The 20,516-nt window shown below is 43.0% G+C and overlaps 1 protein-coding gene across 1 annotated transcript in view; it reads left to right on the top strand.

Annotated features, from left to right (window-relative positions):
* The window catches only part of LOC134573671 (uncharacterized), a 100,833-nt gene extending 82,309 nt beyond the window's left edge, over positions 1 to 18,524 (top strand). Inside the window, exons 5-6 of the mRNA XM_063433453.1 lie at positions 1,965 to 2,121; positions 17,644 to 18,524. Of these exons, the coding sequence (XP_063289523.1) occupies positions 1,965 to 2,121; positions 17,644 to 18,082 (596 nt within the window). The 3' untranslated portion in view covers positions 18,083 to 18,524. The remainder of the gene's footprint in view (positions 1 to 1,964; positions 2,122 to 17,643) is intronic.
* The last annotated feature ends 1,992 nt before the right edge of the window (positions 18,525 to 20,516 follow it).

Raw genomic sequence — 20,516 nt, 5'->3', positions numbered from 1 at the left:
TAGTTCCTTACATGCCTTTACCTTAACCGTTCATGTATTATGTTAATCACTAGTCTCATCTCATGGGGCGACTCACACTTGATTTATAACTAGTGGTGGAGCTGCTGATATAAATACACAGTTGATAACGTGCAAGCTACACCCTAAACATGACAGCCATCTTTCACAACAATGTACTGCTATATACTCATACCCTCAGTGCAACTAGCCATGATATACACACGTTCAGCCTAGCATGCTCAAATATAACACACTTCTGTCTAAAAAAATAAATAATAATAATAATAATACAAAAAAAAAAAAAGAATGCAGCTTCAGAATTAATCTAAATTGTATGCTGTCTAGCAGGTGGGAGGGTCTGGGAGGGAGGGTCTGCTGCTGATTGGCTGGAATGTGTCTGCTGGCTGTGAGGTACATGGTCAAAGTTTACTCAATGATGATGAATAGGGGGCGGACCGAACATCGCATATGTTCGCCATCCGTTCACCAGGAACTATTCCCCAGCGAACCGTTCGGGACATCACTAGTGGCAGCCTTTACACAAGAAAGAGACCTCCAGGTTACATTTATTAGTTGGCACATGGTTAAACATAAACAATTATATCTAAAATTCTAAAACAAATCTCCACTTCTATGATCTCAGAGGCATGCATACATTTCTGTTAGATATACTGACAATATCATTATTGTCATGCATTGAAGCAACCTTCCATGAATAAAACACTTCACAAAATGCATTTGAGAACAGCTGCTACAAGTTGGCATTACACAATGTTATACAATATATTTTTGTAAACTATATTCCTCTCTATGATCAGTGAGATTTCTGTTGATATTAGAAATGTAATACTGTGTTTATACTGTGTCTTGTGTAACCAGACCAGATCCAGGATTGACACATCTTTCATGGATGTGTAAACTGTAAATGTTATATGATGGTGTAGCAAACCAATGTCTGTGCCACTTAACCAAATAATCACTGTGACGGTAGTAGTTTGTATCACCGTCCAATATTCCCTTTTTCCCCATAAAATAATATTCCCAATAATCCACAGGAAGGAATATCGCTGGTATTGCCAAATAATCCACACATGAGCCAAAGCTTAATGCTGGAACAAGACTGATTTACAGGAAGCAACAGGCATTCAATTTAAACAGTAACATACTCCTCCTCTGGGCCAGGCTAGATAATTGAGTTTCAGCAACATACTAAACTCAATTATCTGCTGGCCAGAAACATTACAATTTTCAGAAAAGTACTTTCCATAACACATACAGTTATAATATTATATTATATAATATTATATAATACATCCATGGGTAGCTGAGGATACTGGGAGTCACATATCCAAATCTCACGAATATCCGTTCGGTAGTTTCCGTGTCGCATCGTGTGGAAGTTTGACCGGCTCGCCATGTGGTGGTATCCGCTTTACAGTTCCATGAAATCAGTAGCAAGAGCCGGTCTCCGTTCGTGCCCAATTACACGAAAACTACCATACGAACGTTGCAGTTGGTTATATAGAAATGCTCCCCTTGTTCGGTAGATTCCACCTCCCGAATGCCGGTTTGATTCGTGAAGTGGAAGGTAGTCAGCCGGGACTTCCATGGTGACCGGGTGTTCGCGGAATTGCCATGCCGAAAACAGTTCCAGGCAATTCATGCGTAAGTCCCGCTGACTGCATTCGTGAGATTTAAGATGGCCGCCATCCTTTGTTCTCGACACGTGTTCGTATACCGAATGGCGGTCACCTAGGAGCAATTAAGTTGCGGTTTTCTCAACGTTCTAAGTTCTGATTGCTACCCAGGGTGGTCTCTGTTCGGTAGACGAATACATTGCTCAACAAGAAATTAACTTATTACACAAATTTACACTGCAGGGAGAAGGCATAACCAAAGGTACACAGGTAATTACATAAAAATCCTTTACAATCACTGTTACCTTTCTCATTGTCTTCTTTCAGGTCCACTTGGTGGTATCACTTTTGGAAATAATAGTTTGTACATAGGCAATATCAAATCACTTGAAGACTTCCCGAATGATACTCGTGGAGAAAAAATTCAGACCACCACACTGCACCTTTACCTTCCAAAAGTTGAATCAGAAGCAGACACAGCTAGGTATGCTGATTCAATGCACTATGTACATTGTGACTTTTTGAATAAGACACACTATTAATTTCTAGATTTCGTTTACAAGGTTATTCCCTGAACACTGCTAAATTGCAACCACAATGGCAATTTCCATATTTACTAAAGATAAATCTGGTTGGAATTCAGTTGGTCCGACTCGATTTGCAACAATTACCTGGATGCATTTCTTGTCTGGATTAAAATCAGTGCTTTTGCATCTGAACCTTATAGGATTCGAAGATTCACAAAGTACTGGTTTTAACTAAATTCGGACCCAATGCATCTGGCAGCACATTATCACTCAATTGCACATTTGCAAATTATCTATCATTTGCTTGTTGTAAGTGAATAATCTTTTCAATTGCTATGTGTCCAGGTGTAAAACTGAGTATAGGTGTGGCATGGGGACATTAGTATGTCCACCTTATTTTTATTTATTTTTTTTAATTCAAAGCTCTCGCCGAGGGTGTCTAATTATCTTCCCACTGGTTGTTAGCACTGCCAGCAGGCAAATAGTTTGAGTTTTTAAAATCCAGCCCAGGACTCGAATTTAAAACATTTATGTGCAGATGAAATCCGGCAGCATTGGGTCTGACTGAAATGAGGATCTAATTCAGGCTCGTTTGGAGCCTTGTGTGCAAAATCTCAACACTGCAAAATAGAGTGACAAACGTTGGAAATTTGCAATACAAATGGCACCATACAGCACCAAATCACAATGCAGTATAAGGTATAAGAGGCGTGTCATATTACATCATTTCCTCTTAACTAATGCAACATCACAAGTCCATAATACAGGATAACCATAGAATAAACATGAATAACTTGAACAGGAAACAGGTAGAGATCCAAACTAGGACGTCTTGAGTTCAAACGATGATCTTCAATGACGTAATGATGATGAAACCTTGAACAGAGTCTTTAATAGTCCCTTGTGGTTTCCTGTCATGGCCGTTACCAGTAATTCCTGTCTCTTCCGGGTTGACGGACTGTTGCCACTCCCCCTCTCTGACACGGTCTCGCTGCGCTACATAATGCGACCGCGCCAGACAACAGACGCTGGATTAATGAAAAGCGTACCGCGGACTTAAACCGGCTGCAACTCCTCTCTACAATTTTCCTGTGTACCGAACCGGACTCGTACTCGACTGACCTCCTTCTCCTTCCCTCGATCACGGCTAACACTTTGACTCCTCTCGACCTCTCTCCAACGGAACCTCCCCGGAGGGGACTCTGGGACCAACTTAAAGCCTCTGGAAGCTAAGTTACCTCACTTGTTTATACAAACTTTTCCTCTGACTTCTGAGCACTCAAGCTTTAGCCTGCTCGCACGTTCTCCTATCGTTATAGGAGTAATTCCTATTCATTAACCCCTCAGTCTCCAGCTGATATGTTTTCTACCAATTAATCTAAATCAATTCTCTGCAAGTTAATATCAACTACCTTCCTTCATTGAATTATTGCTGCAATTCAATTGTATAAGACAATCTAAGAATCACTTACCAATTCTGAAATATTTAAAGATACAGCACCTATGTTCCTCCAATCAAAATATTAAAGACACAGTATAAGTGAATTCTCTGGTGAACTGTCATCTCTTTATTTCCTCAATATATTACATTCACATCTATTCAGTCTGAAATCTGCAGTTGAGCTCCATCTTACTATATGTGAACGTGACAGATTAATCCAGCCTTTTGTAATGGATCCAGCAGATTTCGATTCAAAACTCACTATGCTGAATCAAAGAGTCGATACACTTGCTCAAGGCATGCAAGATCTCCAGGTTACAAATGAACGGATTCTTACTTATGTCAGAGACTTACAAACCCACACTCCTCATACCGTTATGCACTCTGCCAGTGACCCTGCTGTCTGTAATCCCGAGAAGTTTTCTGGAGATAGATCAAAATACAGGGAGTTCCTTAATTCCTGCAAACTATTGATTGCTCTAAAACCTCGATCTTATCCCACTGAAAGATCCAAGGTTTGTTCAGTTATCTCCTTCCTAAGAGGTGAACCTATGGCCTGGGCCCACTCCTTCTTGGAAAATGATGATCCCATCTTAGACTCATTGGACGAGTTCTTTGAAGCTATGTCTCTCCTTTACGAAGATCCTAATAAACAGTCTACAGCTGATCTAACCATCCGAACTCTCCAGCAAAAACAGAGACCTGTCGAAGATTACATAGCTGAGTTTAAGAGATGGGCAATAGAAACTCAATGGAACGATATAACCCTGCGCAACCAATTTCGTATTGGGTTATCCGAAGGAGTAAAGGATGAACTTTCTAGAACTGAACTTCCTACGACTCTAAACGCTCTTATTCAACTATCAATCAGTATTGACAGAAGGCTTAGGGAAAGAGAGGCCGAAAAAGCTCTCTCAAGTTCATCAATTAGAAAACCAGCTGCTCCTCCAAAACCAGCTGGAAAACCTTCATCACCTAACGAACCTATGGAAATTGGCACTATAAGAAGTCCTCACTCACTAGAAGAAAAAACTAGAAGACGACTACTTAACCTTTGTATGTTCTGTGCCTCCCAAGATCATTTAATGCCGGACTGCCCTCTATTGAAAAGACCACGGAGTGGTAAGCATGCTCATACCACTTCTATACTGAGTGCACTCCCTTCTAAATCAACCACTCAATTTTTCTCCATTTCTCTCATATTACAGTGGGACAAAGAAAGAATAACGACTGATGCCATCATTGACTCTGGGGCTAACGGGGTGTTCATCGATTCATCCTTTGTAACCAAAAATAAAATTCCTTGTGTCCGTAAAAGCACTTCTGTTTCTGTCAGAGTAATTGATGGCTCCCTCATAGCCTTGGGTCCTATCACAAAAGAAACTATTCCTGTACAAACAACCACCCATAACACTCATATCGAATATCTTATATTCGATGTTATCTCTTCTCCCCTTTATCCGGTCATCCTAGGAATCAATTGGCTAAGGGACCACAACCCTCAAATTACCTGGTCTCCCTTTTCTCTCGCTTTTAACTCTGAGTACTGTAAGGAAACATGCTTACAACATATTCCACTCCTCCAAACTATTGAAGAACCAACTATACCTTCCTGCTATTCTGAGTTCTCTGATGTATTCAGTAAAAAGGAAGCTGAAACACTCCCACCTCATCGTCCCTACGACTGCCCTATCGACCTCATACCTGGTGCCCCCATACCTTTTGGGCACATCTACCCTCTCTCTGAATCTGAATTAAAATTCCTCAAGGAGTACTTGGATGAAAACCTCCGTAAAGGGTTCATTAGACCCTCCAGCTCACCTGCTGCCTCCAGTATGTTTTTTGTGAGGAATAAGGACCAGACCATCCGTCCCATCATAGATTACAGAGCTTTACATAAGATAACAGTGAAAAATCGCTATCCTCTTCCCCTGATAAACGAGCTGATTGAAAGGTTGAAAACTGCCACTATCTATACTAAACTTGACCTCCGTGGGGCATACAATCTCGTTAGAATCAAAGCTAACGATGAATGGAAAACTGCCTTCAGAACTAGATATGGTCTATACGAGTATCTTGTGATGCCTTTTGGCCTCTGCAACGCCCCTGCCACCTTTCAACATTTCATAAATGACATCTTCAGGGATCTTCTGGACGTCTGTGTCATCATTTACTTAGATGACATTCTTATATATTCTAATACACCTGAGGAACACAAAAAACATGTGAGATGGGTGTTATCCCGACTTAGAACTCATAAATTATACACCTAAACCAGAAAAATGTCTCTTTAACGTCAATGAAATAACCTTCTTGGGTTACGTTATCACTCCTCATTCGATTGGAATGGATAGCTCAAAAATCAGTTGTATCCTCAACTGCCCCATTCCTTCTAACGTAAAAGAATTATAACAGTTCCTGGGGTTTGCTAACGTCTACAGAAAATGTATTAAAAATTACTCTGATGTAGCTCATTCCCTTAATTCACTTAACAGCAAAAAACATGTTTTCAAATGGAATGAAAAGGCCCAAAAGGCCTTTGAGTTAAAAAGAAGATTTACAACTGCTCCTATCCTTCAACTCCCTGATCCCACATGTCTATATGTCCTTGAAACAGATGCTTCCGAAACTGCCATCGGAGCTGTTCTCTCCCAACACAAAACTCCTCAAGATCCTCTTCATCCTGTTGCTTTTTTTTCCCGTTCCATGTCTCCGGCTGAAAATAATTACCTTATAGGAGAAAAATAATTATTAAGCATAAAATCAGCCTTAGAAACCTGGCGACATCTTCTAGAAGGAACACAAACTCCTATAATAATTTATACTGACCATAAAAACCTTGAATATCTTCACTCCAATAAAACTCTCTCTGCAAGGCAAGTAAGATGGAACCTCTTCTTCTCCCGGTTTAATTTTCAAATCGTTTTTAGACCTGGGGCTAGGAACAAAAAGGCGGATGCCCTTTCCAGAATTCACCAAGAACCTGAATCAGAATCCCCACATGCAGTCATCGGAATTGCCACATCCCTTATAGATGACATAAAAGGCCTTCATCCATATGCTCTTGAACTTCCTAAATCAACTAAATTATCGCTGAAGGACGGTCTCTATTATTTTCATGATAGAATTTACATTCCTCCTCCATTTAGAAATAAAATACTTGAATTCATTCATGACTCTCCTCTGGCAAGTCATCCAGGTATAAAAAAGACCCTCGAATTATCCAAAAGATATTATTGGTGGCCGCGCCAGGACATCACCATCGAATACTACGTGAAAAACTGTTCAACCTGCCAAAGATCCAAATCTGACCATCATCAACCCTTTGGTCAGTTGATGAATCTACCGGTTCCAGAAAGACCTTGGCAATCCATTTCCATGGACTTCCTGGTAGAACTTCCCCCTTCTCAACACCATTCTACCATTTTAGTAGTAGTGGACCGATTCACAAAGATGTCCCATTTCATTCCTTTGAAGAAATTACCTTCATCATCAGAACTTTCGAAAACATTTCTCGATAATATTATGAAACTTCATGGACTCCCAAATGAAATCATATCAGACCGCGGAACCCAGTTTACCTCTAAATTCTGGAATGCATTATGTACTTCTCTTCGTATTCAACGTAAACTATCTTCCGCTTATCATCCTCAAACCAACGGGCAAACAGAAAGAGTTAACCAATGCCTAGAACAATAATTACGTTGCTATTGTTCCCACTTACAGGATGATTGGATGACGTGGTTACCCATGGCCGAATTTGCTTATAACAACTCAGTTCATACAAGTAGCAAGATGACTCCTTTCTTCTCCAATTATGGATTTCATCCCTCCTCATTTCCTTCTCAAATAATTCCTTCATCTAACCCCGCTGTCTCGGATCAAATTTCTCATATGTCCTCCTTATTTCGACAGTTACATGAAAATCTTGAGGTGGCATCCTCTAACCAGAAGAAGTTTTTTGATGCTAAGAGACAACCTTCCCCCACTTATAAAGTTGGCGATTTTGTCTGGCTCTCCTCAAAAAACATCTCCACCAACTGTCCTTCAAAGAAACTGATTTCCCTGTTTCTTGGTCCTTTTCAAATATTGTCTATCATAAACCCTAACGTTGTGAAATTGAAGCTTCCACCTACTTTTAAACTCCACCCCGTCTTTCATGTATCCTTGCTCAAGCCCCATCATCCTGACCCTTTCCAAAGAGATGTAATCACTTCTCCTGATCCTATCTTGGTACATGGTAGTGAAGAATACGAGGTCCAAAAGATTCTTGATTCAAGGATCCATCGTGGCTCTTTACAGTACCTCATTAGATGGAAGGGTTATGGAGTTGATGAAGATTCATGGGAAGATTCCTCTGAGATTCATGCCGACAAATTGCTTACAGCGTTCCACAAACGTTATCCATCCAAACCACGTGGATAGCACCCGGTGAGTGCTCCTTACAGGGGGGTACTGTCATGGCCGTTACCAGTAATTCCTGTCTCTTCCGGGTTGACGGACTGTTGCCACTCCCCCTCTCTGACGCGGTCTCGCTGCGCTACATAATGCGACCGCGCCAGACAACAGACGCTGGATTAATGAAAAGCGTACCGCGGACTTAAACCGGCTGCAACTCCTCTCTACAATTTTCCTGTGTACCGAACCGGACTCGCACTCGACTGACCTCCTTCTCCTTCCCTCGATCACGGCTAACACTTTGACTCCTCTCGACCTCTCTCCAACGGAACCTCCCCGGAGGGGACTCTGGGACCAACTTAAAGCCTCTGGAAGCTAAGTTACCTCACTTGTTTATACAAACTTTTCCTCTGACTTCTGAGCACTCAAGCTTTAGCCTGCTCGCACGTTCTCCTATCGTTATAGGAGTAATTCCTATTCATTAACCCCTCAGTCTCCAGCTGATATGTTTTCTACCAATTAATCTAAATCAATTCTCTGCAAGTTAATATCAACTACCTTCCTTCATTGAATTATTGCTGCAATTCAATTGTATAAGACAATTTAAGGATTGCTTACCAATTCTGAAATATTTAAAGATACAGCACCTATGTTCCTCCAATCAAAATATTAAAGACACAGTATAAGTGAATTCTCTGGTGAACTGTCATCTCTTTATTTCCTCAATATATTACATTCACATCTATTCAGTCTGAAATCTGCAGTTGAGCTCCATCTTACTATATGTGAACGTGGCATTTCCTATTAAACTGAAAAGAGAATATAAAAGGTATTAGATTCCAAAAATGGTTGTGTAAAAGCAATGAATATCTATCCCTTAAGATTAATGAATAAAACAATAACGTCCTCCCGTCTAACAGTACTAATTAAATAGCCCACCCACATAAATGAATATATGCATTAAGTCCTTGATGGGCAAAAGTTAGACACTAATACAGTAAAAGAAGAAACAAATGCTATAGGTATATAAGAAAAACAGAGGGAGGGAAGAACGAAAGAGAGTAGGGAGGGAAAATACTCGCCTCCTGTCATTATTAAAATTAAGATTATTAGTACACTAAAGCTAACTTAAAGGGACACTATAGTCACCTGAACAACTTCAGCTTAATGAGGTTGTTTAGGTGAGTGCTACAGCTACCCGGAGCCTTTTTCTTGTAAGCACTGTATTTTCTGAGAAAATGCAGTGTTTACATTGGAAGCTTGGAACACCTCTTGTTGCAGTCAATCAGACGGCCACCAGAGGGACTTCCGAGTTCAGAGGCCCTAAAAAGGCCTCTCGTCCGATGCATTCTGGGTGAATGCATCAGACGGGCTATCAGCACACAAAGCACTGTGAACGCGCTTTGTGTGCTGACAGCCTGTCAGCACTGCTGTGGGCGTGGCTTCAGCTGACAGCTGAAGCCCGAACCCACAGGGATGCTGTCTGGCCACAATAGTGGTTGAAGGGGGGGGGGGGACACCTACTCTCCTCCCCCCACCGGCCCCCACCCCTGAGCGGTGGGTGGGGGCCCTAAAATTAAAAATAAGGGGGGCACATACTGCCCCCCCGGCCCCCACCCCTGTGCGGCGGGTGGGGGCCCTAAAATTATCAATTTAGGGCCCCCACCCCTGTGTGGCGGGTGGGGGCCCTAAAATAATAAATAAGGGAGGGACGGACATACTGCCCCCCCCCCCCCGGCCCCCACCCCTGTGCGGCGGGTGGGGGCCCTAAAATTATCAATAAGGGGGGACCTATTGTCCCCCCCGGTCCCCACCCCTGAGCGGCGGGTGGGGGCCCTAAAATTATCAATAAGGGGGGGACCTATTGTCCCCCCCGGCCCCCACCCCTGAGCGGTGGGTGGGGGGACCCTTGTTAACCCTCCCCCCCCAAAAAAAACTTATCTCCCTACCTACCCCCCTCACCCTAAAAATAATAAAATCTTCTTTCTTCAGCCCCAAAAAAGGCCAAATAAAAAGCCATAATAACCGACGCAATAAAAAAAAAAAAAAAAAAAAACCCGAGCGCAAAAAAAATAATCCATCTTCACCCATGGAGGGCTCCGCGCAGACTGAGCTCCGCAGGGCGGGGGAAGGCTTATAAAGCCTTGCCCCGCCCTGCAATTAGGCTAAGAACACTCTGATTGGTGGGTTTAAGCCAATCAGAGTGCTCTTTGTCATTTTACAAGCGTGGGAAAGTTCTTTGGAATTTTCCCACGCTTGTAAAATGACACAGAGCACTGTGATTGGATGGATTTCAAGCCATCCAATCACAGTGCTCTTTGTCATTTTACAAGCGTGGGAAAGTTCTTTGGAATTTTCCCACGCTTGTAAAATGACACAGAGCAATGTGATTGGATGGCTTGAAATCCATCCAATCACAGTGCGCTGTGTCATTTTACAAGCGTGGGAAAATTCCAAAGAACTTTCCCACGCTTGTAAAATGACAAAGAGCACTGTGATTGGATGGATTTCAAGCCATCCAATCACATTGCTCTTTGTCATTTTACAAGCGTGGGAAAGTTCTTTGGAATTTTCCCACGCTTGTAAAATGACAAAGAGCACTCTGATTGGCTTAAACCCACCAATCAGAGTGTTCTTAGCCTAATTGCAGGGCGGGGCAAGGCTTTATAAGCCTTCCCCCGCCCTGCGGAGCTCAGTCTGCGCGGAGCCCTCCATGGGTGAAGATGGATTATTTTTTTTGCGCTCGGGTTTTTTTTTTTTTTTTATTGCGTCGGTTATTATGGCTTTTTATTTGGCCTTTTTTGGGGCTCCAGAAAGAAGATTTTAGAAGAAAGAAAACGTCGAATGGTAAGTTGTTTTTATCTTATTTTTTTTCTTTACAGGTTTTTAGTTAAAGGGTCCCCACTCATTATTTTTAGGGTGAGGGGGGTAGGTAGGGAGATATTTTTTTTTGGGGGGGGGAGGGTTAACTAGGGTCCCCACCCCCTTTGTATTTAGGGCCCCCACCCACCGCTCAGGGGTGGGGGCCGGGGGGGGACAATAGGTCCCCCCCCTATTGATAATTTTAGGGCCCCCACCCACCGCTCAGGGGTGGGGGCCGGGGGGGGGGCAGTAGGTCCCCCCCCTTATTGTGAATTTTAGGGCCCCCACCCGCCGCACAGGGGTGGGGGCCGGGGGGGACAATAGGTCCCCCCCCTATTGATAATTTTAGGGCCCCCACCCACCGCTCAGGGGTGGGGGCCGGGGGGGGGGGCAGTAGGTCCCCCCTTATTGTGAATTTTAGGGCCCCCACCCGCCGCACAGGGGTGGGGGCCGGGGGGGACAGTAGGTCCCCCCCTTATTTTTTATTTTAGGGCCCCCACCTGCCGCACAGGGGTGGGGGCCGGGGGGGGGACAGTAGGTCCCCCCCTATTGTGAATTTTAGGGCCCCCACCCACCGCTCAGGGGTGGGGGCCGGGGGGGGACAATTTTTTTTGGATAATTTTAGGGCCCCCACCCGCCGCTCAGGGGTGGGGGCCGGGGGGGGGGGGACAGTAGGTCCCCCCTTATTGATATAGTTTTAGAAAGCGAGCTGAGCTGTCAGTCAGACAGCTCAGCTCGCGAACGCGCATTCCGCGCACATGCGCGGTAAAGCGCTCAGGTTCTTCATAGGGCGGCTGTCAATGCCGCTCTATGAAGAACGCGATTGGTGCAGCGCGAAGCCGCGCATGCGCACCACGTCGCCCTGACGCTTCTCTCAGAGAAGCGTCCTATTGGGCCCCGCGATTTCGTCATTTTGACGAAAAAGGGGGCGCGGCATGGCTGGGAGCTCGGCGCTGGAACGGAGGTAAGTTTTTAATATAAAAACACCTCAAATTTTTTTTTTATTAAATGTAAGTTCATATAAAAGCAAGAAGGAAGGCTGGGGGACCTGTCTTTCTTGCTTTTATATGTAGACTATAGAGTCCCTTTAACCCCTTAAGGACACATGACATGTGTGACATATCATGATTCCCTTTTATTCCAGAAGTTTGGTCCTTAAGGGGTTAATCTTCAATTTTACCACATGACAGGAGGCTTCGTATTTTGCAATTTCAGTGCTGAGAAAGTAGAGCAAAAGCTGGATTAGATGGAGGACAGAAGTAGAATGTCCTAAAGGTGGATTCTCTAGTCCAGTTCGCCGCTCGCAAGATATCTGGAAGGGAGGCACCTGCCGCGTAAGCGGAAGAGGCCGCGGCCCTGCAAACGGAGTGTGCTCCCAAAGCTTGGTCAATACCGGCAAGGGCTAAGAGCCATCTAACCCATCTGGCCAAGGTAGTGATCAAGACTGGACCGTAGGTGTGGACGTAAGAGATGAGAAGTTGACGATTGGAAGTAGGCCGAAACGTCGCGGTAGCTTCCACATATTGACGGAGATTAGAGACCACGCAGAGCTGATGGTCTGAGGGGAAAAAAGGGGTAAAAGACAGAGGAAGAGTCGGACTTTGTGCGTCTAGAGACCTGGAAGGTTACACCCGCTGGGCAAAAGGTAAATGCGTCGGCGTCAAAAGCGCGTACATCGGACACCCGACGAAAGGAGACCAGGCAGAGCAGGAAGGTGAATTTCGCCGTAAGCCTGCGGAGTGATAATTTCTCGTTAGGAGGCCAGTCCCGTAAAAACTGTAAGACAATGCCAACGTCCCAAAGTCTTGAGTATTTGGGTTCCGGGGGCGCCGAAGGCGCATGCCACAGAGGAGTCTACAGATGAGTGGGTCCTGACCAACAGGTGTCCCTTGAGTCGGCGTATGGGCCGCTGAAATGGCTGAATGTATCACGTTGATAGATCGGTATGATTTTCCGTCTGTGAATAGGGAGGTGAGGAAATTCATGATGGAGGGAAAGGGTGCAGTAAAGGGATTGAGATCCCGTCCCAGACACCAAGTGGTCCAGCAGTGCCATGCTGATAAGTAGCACCTCCTTGTTCCTGGCACCCATGAATCCCATAGGAGATCCCTAGTTTCCTGCGATAAGTCCTTGGTTCGCCAGGAACCCCGGAAAGAGTCCAGGCCACCAGAGGAAGCCGTTCCTCCCTGACGAGCAGGTGGGGTAGTCCCATCGGGTTCCTGAGGATGGTCGGAGTATCTGGTAGGAGGAGGGGATCTCTGTTCGACAGTTCCAGAAGGTCCGTGAACCATGGTTGGCTCTGCCATAGTGGCGTGATGAGGGTCAGCATCACCCTCTGTATGCGCATCCGGTGAAGGACTCTCGTAATCATTGAGAACGGTGGGAATGCGTAAGCTCCGTATTGTGGCCATTGTTGCAGAAAGGCGTCCGTTGCTAGGCTCTCCGGGTCTGGGAGCCAGCTGAAGAAGTCCTTTGTCTGTCGGTTGTTGCAGGAAGCGAATAAGTCTAGGGAGAAGGGACCCCTCTGTGCATCCAGTATTGCGAAAATATGAGGATCTATTTGCCAGTCGCTGGCATCTCGCCAGTGACGTGAGTACCAATCTGCTGTCATGTTGGATTCTCCCGGTAGATGTTCCGCTAACAGCGTGATGTTGCGTGGTAGGCAATAATCGAAGATTTCCTTCGTGAGTTCTACTAGTGCTTGGGAACGCGTGCCCCCAAGGCGGTTGATGTATCTTACCGTCGAGACATTGTCCATTCCGGAGCAAGATGCAGCAGTTGGATCGTTCCTTCGCCAGGCTGCGTATGGCGAACGGTCCTGCCAGGAGCTCCAGACAGTTGATGTGCATCAAAAGTTCTTAGGGGGTCCATACTCCTCCCGTAGAGAAGGTTCCATCTGTTGCTCCCCAGCCTGAGCGTCGGGTGTCTGATTCCAGCACGAAGTCTGGCTGGTTTACGACTATGGCGCGGCCGTTCCAGGCCTGCATGCAGTTCAGCCACCAGTGCAGTTTCTCCCGAACCTCGGCCGACATAGGTTGGGTTTCTGCGAAGGAATTTGGCCTTGAGGTGTTTCATGGCTCTGTAATGCAGAGTCCGGGAAAAATGGCCTGGATGGATGATGAGAGAAGGCCCACGCTCCGTGCCAGTAGTCGTAGGGGTATGGATGTCAGTCAAAGGACTTTCCGAATTTCTCTGCAGATGGCGGCAGTCTTTGCAGCCGGGAGGCGTAGAGTGCACGATGTGGAGTCTATCTCGAATCCAAGAAATTGGACCGATTGAGCCGGGATCATTGAAGACTTGGGGCAGTTGATAACGAAGCCCAGTGACTCGAGTAGGTGTACCATGTAGTCTGTGTTACTCCTTAGGGTCCTTGCATCCTCGTCGAAGATCAAAATGTCGTTGAGGTAAATGATGCATCTTATGCAGTGGGCCCTGAGTTTCGCCATTACTGACTTCATCATCTTGGTGAAACACCACGGGGCCAAACTGAGGCCAAACGGGAGGCAGGTGAATTGCCAGGGTGTCCCGTGCCAGTAGAAATGGAGATAGGATTGCCAGGGTGTCCCGTGCCAGTAGAAATGGAGATAGGAAATGGAGATAGGAGCGGCTCCTTTCGTGCACCGGTCCATGAGGTCTAGACGTGTGAACCAGTCGTTGTCTCGAAGCAGGTCCCGGAGAAGGTGGATACCCTCCATTTTGAAATGGCGGTGCACCACGTGGGAATTGTGCTCCCTGAAGTTGATGACGGGGCGGAATTCTGCGGTTTTCTTCCTGACCAGGAAGATATTGCTGTAGAACCCGGCTGAGTCCGGAGCTGGTTGGATGGCACCCTTGGAATGTAAGTCTTGCAGTTCCGAGTCTATTGAACAGGCGTCCGCCTGTGTAAGTTGGATCGGGCGTGGTGGAGCCTGTCGAATTCTATTTGATAGCCCCGCACCATCAGGAGTATCCATGTGTCTGAGGATAGGTCTGCCCAATTCTGGAAAAAGAGGGAAACACGACCTGCGATATGGCAAGAGGTTAGAGGTAGGGTAGAATGGTGACTTACCGTTGGAGAATCTCTCCCGGGAGCATCCTCGGCCGCCACGGCCACGACCCGATCCCCTGAACCGGTGGAATCGATGTCGGGTAGGTAAATCCAGGTAGAATAGTTGTGCCCTGGTTGTGCGGGGGCCGGATGGCCAGATGCGGCTGGTGGCACCGCCCGTCTCAGCTTTTTTTTTTTTTTGCATATTGTGTCCTAAATTTTGAAGCTGTTTATAAATTGTCAACAACTCACTGTTTAACCCCTTAAGCACCGAGGACGGTTCAGTACCGTCATCGGCATTTTTGCGTTGCCGACCGCTGACGGTCCTGAACCGTCCTAACGGTATGATGTACCGTATATACTCGAGTATAAGCCGAGTTTTTCAGCACATTTTTTGTGCTAAAAAACCCCAACTCGGCTTATACTCGAGTCAATAGTCTGTATTATGGCAATTTGCATTGCCATAATACAGACTGGGGCTGTGGGGGCTGCAGAGATCTTACTTACCTCTCCTGCAGCTCCTGTCAGCTCTCTCCTCCTCCGCGCCGTTCGGTCAGCTCCCAGTGCAAGTCTCGCGAGAGCCGCGGCTCTCGCAAGACTTACAGTGTGAGCTGACAGAGGGAGCTGCACGGACGGCGCGGAGGAGGAGAGAGCTGACAGGAGCTGCAGGACAGGTAAGCTACAGCTCTGCCAGCCCCCCTCTCCCCCCACTGAACTGCCAATGCTGGACCACCAGGGAAGGAGCCCCCCTCCCTGCTATGTATCAAGCAGGGAGGGGGGACGAAAAAATAAAAAATAATTAATAATAAAAAAAAAAAATTAAATAAGAAATAATAATACAAAAATAATAATAATGAAATTAAATAAAAAATAATAAATAATAATAAAAAACAAAATGTAAAATAATAAAAAAATTTAAAAAAATTGCCCACCCCCACCAAGGCTCTGCAACACACACACACACACACACACACACACACACTGCACTCATACACACACACTGCACTCATACACACACACTGTAAATAAATATTCAATTAATATATTTTTTTTAGGATCTAATTTTATTTAGAAATTTACCAGTAGCTGCTGCATTTATCGCCCTAGTCTTATACTCGAGTCAATAAGTTTTCCCACTTTTTGGGGGTAAAATTAGGGGCCTCGGCTTATATTCGGGTCGGCTTATACTCGAGTATATACGGTATCTTTTTTTTAAATTATATATCTATATGAAATGTTATTTTAACTGTATTTTGAAATATATATATATATATATATATATGTATATATATATATATATATATATATATATTAAGATCAAAATACACTTAAAATGAAATTGTATATATAAATAAATAAAATAATACGAAATATACATATGTCCATATACAAAATTACATAAATAATTATATAAATATACACGTAGACTGTAATATTTTTACATAATTAAGTAATTTTATTGATTGCAATTTGAGGGACCTGCCTGCCAACCCAGGCCAAAAGTCCAGAGAATTTAATTTGTTAGCACTGTATTTTACCCTTTAACGTTCTATGACACCCTAAAGCCTGTACATGGGGGTACTGTTTTACTCGGGAGACTTCGCTGAACACAAATATTAGTGATTCAAAACAGTAAAACATAGCACAGCGATGATATTGTCAGTGAAAGTGACTTTTTTGAATTTTTCACACACAAACAGCTCTTTTACTGATGATATAGTTGTTGTGATACGTGTTCCTGTTTTGAAACACTAATATTTGTGTTCAGCAAAGTTTACTGAGTATAACAGTACCACCCATGTACAGGTTTTATGGCGTTTTTGAAAGTTACAGGGTCAAATATATGGGTCAAATATTTTTACATTGAAAATGGACAGGTTGGTTACATTGCCTTTGAGGGCGTATGGTAGCCCAGGAATAAGTATTACCACATGATGGCATACCATTTGCAAAAGAAGACAACCCAAGGTATTGCAAATGGGGTATGTCCAGTCTTTTTTAGTAACCACTTAGTCACAAACACTGGCCAAAATTAGCGTTCAATTTAGTTTTTTACTTTTTTCACACACAAACAAATATGAACGCTAACTTTGGCCAGTGTTTGCGACTAAGTGGCTACTAAAAAAGTCTGGACATACCCCATATTGAATACCCTGGGTTGTCTACTTAAAAAAAAAAAAAAGAAAGATGTACATGTGGGGTGTTATTCAGAGATTTATGACAGATAATAGTGTTACAATGTCACTATTGATACATTTTAAAAATGTATGTCCTACTTGTACTTATAGCCCTATAACAAGCAAGAAAATTGCAGAAAAGCATGTAAACACTGGGTATTTTTAAACTCGGTACAACATTTTTAATCTATTTAGCAGGTTTTTTCATTCGCTTTTGTAGATTAGTAAAAGATTTTTAAAGTAAAAGTCACAAAACATGTATTTTACATTTTTCATCATATTTTTAAATTTTTTTAACATTAAATTACATGAGATTATATAAATAATGGTATGTAATGAAAGTCCTTTTTGTCCTGAAAAAACAATATATAATTTGTATGGGAACAGCAAACGAGAAGGCAGAAAATTACAGCTAAACACAAACATCACAAAAGTGTAAAAAGATGCCTGGTCGCAAATGTACAACATCGCAAAAACAGTCCAGTCCTTAAGGGGTTAATAAGTGCTCCTCAGTGTCGATTAGTAAATTAAGCTCCATATTTGAATATCTTTCTCTTCTTTGACTTTTCTTTAGGAATGAAGAAAGTAATGCAGAACATATTATAACAGATACTAATGTAGAAGACATCTTTGAAATATTTAATGTAAACCTTCCAAAGTTGCCATCACAAAACCAATCAAGGCAAACAAGACAAAAGGCAGCAATGACCACATTTAACACCTCTGAGCATTATAGAGGAGAAAGGAAATGGGTGATTGCACGGCAAACAAATGTGTGTCCACTGCTTGATAACAAAAACAAGAAGGAAAATACTATAACCATCAATAACACAAGCTGTAATAAATATATCCAAAGAGCAACTTGTAATGTTGGATACAGGTTAGGAGCTTATTACACAGACAATGCATCAGAAATATCAGAACATGGACTGAAGGTCAAGGCACTATCATTGAGCAAGGAAGAACCAAGAGTTCCAAACACATCACCTGTCACCTGTCGATGTGAAAGATAGAAACAGGAATACTGCAAATTAAGAGCATCAATGTAAATACATCTACAAAGCTACCAGTTTTTATTTCACTGCTGCATATAAAGTATGACCTACAAAGCCTTATACAGAATCATATGCAATGATTATTTTAAACCCTAGTCTACAGAATTCTGTTCTTTCATGGTTATTATCTTGTCTGTCCCAATGCTCTTTCTACAAGGCTGTTCCTATGCGCCCTTATCCATCTTTGAGTTGATAACTGCATGTTTTCTGAATCTCATATTATTAAAAAAAACATGTATATAGGGTTTCCATAACTGCATATAAAATTTGTTTATTGCAAAACATTTAATTTGCAAATTATGCCACAAATACAGTGCAGTTGCTTGACACGGTAGCACCAGGAGATGTGACAATGTGAGCATCTGAGTGCTGGATACAGAGGTACTAACTCTTTGTATTCAGTGCTCCCTATGTCCTTGTGCCGAGTAGTTTAGGGGAGAGGAAGGGAGGAATGGGGAGGGGGAGTATGGCTCCTTTATCCTGTATTTACTGAGAGCACTGAGAGGATGTGACATGATCCTCCCATGCTCTCAGTAAAAAGACTGTGTGGGAGCTTGCTGGACCTGCTGGTTAGAGAAACTATCACCCTCTTCCCCACAGGGTAAGATAATTTGAGAGTGGCTGATGGGGAGTTAGCAGGAAAGAGTAGTGAGTGTGCTGACAGACCAGCAGTGATCATATATACATTTACAACAGTGTCTATCTGTAACTTCATTAGTTATGAACACTTTTTTTCAGTTTGTGTTTGTATATCCCACCTCCTGTAGAATGTAAGCTCACTTGAGCAGGGTCGTCATCAATCTATTGTTCCTGTAACAATTTGTAATTGTCTCATGTATTGTTAAATGTCCCCCTTTGTAAAATATTTTAAAGTGCTGCAGAATAAGTTGGCACTATATGAATGGCAATAATAATAATAATACTTACATAGAAAATTATTGTTTGGTAAGTTGAAATCTTTATATCAAGCTTCATTGCACCAGGCAGGCTTAAAAATTAAACAGAAGCCACATGGTTGACAAGAAGTCTGAAAAAGTTGATGGCTTCCATGGAGAATACGAGATCCATGAATTGTTAGTTAGTGACTGGTTTAAAATAGCAGCTTCTGATATCCATTGCCCTACTAGTGAAATATTAGCAAATGTATTTGCTAACAAGTGAAAAGTAGCAACAACTTTGAAAATGAGCCCTTAACCCCTTAAGGACCAAACTTCTGGAATAAAAGGGAATCATGACATGTCACACATGTCATGTGTCCTTAAGGGGTTAATGGTTCTGAGCAGTTACATGCTATCTAGTGAAAGACTATAACAGAGATGTATACACTAAACCCCGAGTTTTATCCAGCTGAACACTGACCTTTAAGACGTTGACCAAAATAGCTGAATTGGCAATAATCTCCACTACAAAAGAATCACGTGTCATTAGATTAATAATTTGCATATTTTTCATTATTTTTGTCTAAACTTTGCAAGCTGCGTAACGAGTCATTTTAAAAGTCACAGTGTATAGATGACATTAATTGATTAGCCACAAACATTGTTTTGCAATTTAGATACATTTGCTCCATATTACTCTGAGCTAATATCAAAGCAAATGATAATTTTCAAGAATATGTACTCAATACATTTTGTGCCCACACTATAAATGATGGGAAATAATACTGGTAATAGGAAGATAGAATAGAAACTGAATAAGTATGCACATATTCTTAGAGCAGGGCTGAGTCTGAGACAAATCTTCCCTTAACAAGTTCAAAAACAAAATTGGCCTTTTTGTTTTGGGATTTTGGACAGCTGCCCATAACAGAAATGCAACGGATGCTTTCATATTGCTCCAAGCAAGAAATGGCATTTACTATTACAGTTCTTGATCTCTATGAGCACACTGACTTGATGCTTTGTCAGACTTTCTTTCAAGCATTTTTACATGTTGCTAGCCAGATTAGTGCATTTTGCGGTCTGTATTCATGAAAAGAAAATCAAGGCATGCATTACATTTAACTATAAAATGAATGAAACACTCCAAACACCATAAACACTACAGTGATCATGGAGCTTGCAGTGTTTCTTAAACATGATTTTATAATTTGTGTAATTAAAACCACTGACAAAAGAGTCAGGGTAGTTATAATCTAAAGTCAGCCAGATACAGTTGCTGGTAGACCAAGCATTCACACAAGATTTCAGGACCAGACAGATCAATCTCTGCACAGTCTGGATTGACTACAAGAAAGGCTATGATGCAATGCATGGATACTGGAAAGCTTGGCTCTATACAAGGTCAAGAAGCTACTAAAAGCCTTCAGCAAGAAATAGGCAAGTGGAGAACAATACTAGTAAATTCTAGTAGAATCACACAAGTAAACATCAAATGTGGCATATACCTAGGT

The sequence above is a fragment of the Pelobates fuscus genome, chromosome 9, assembly GCF_036172605.1.
Source record: "Pelobates fuscus isolate aPelFus1 chromosome 9, aPelFus1.pri, whole genome shotgun sequence".
Classification (NCBI taxonomy): Eukaryota; Metazoa; Chordata; class Amphibia; order Anura; family Pelobatidae; genus Pelobates; species Pelobates fuscus.
Note: the sequence above shows the minus strand (reverse complement) of the source record. Positions and strands in the feature narration are given on the sequence as shown.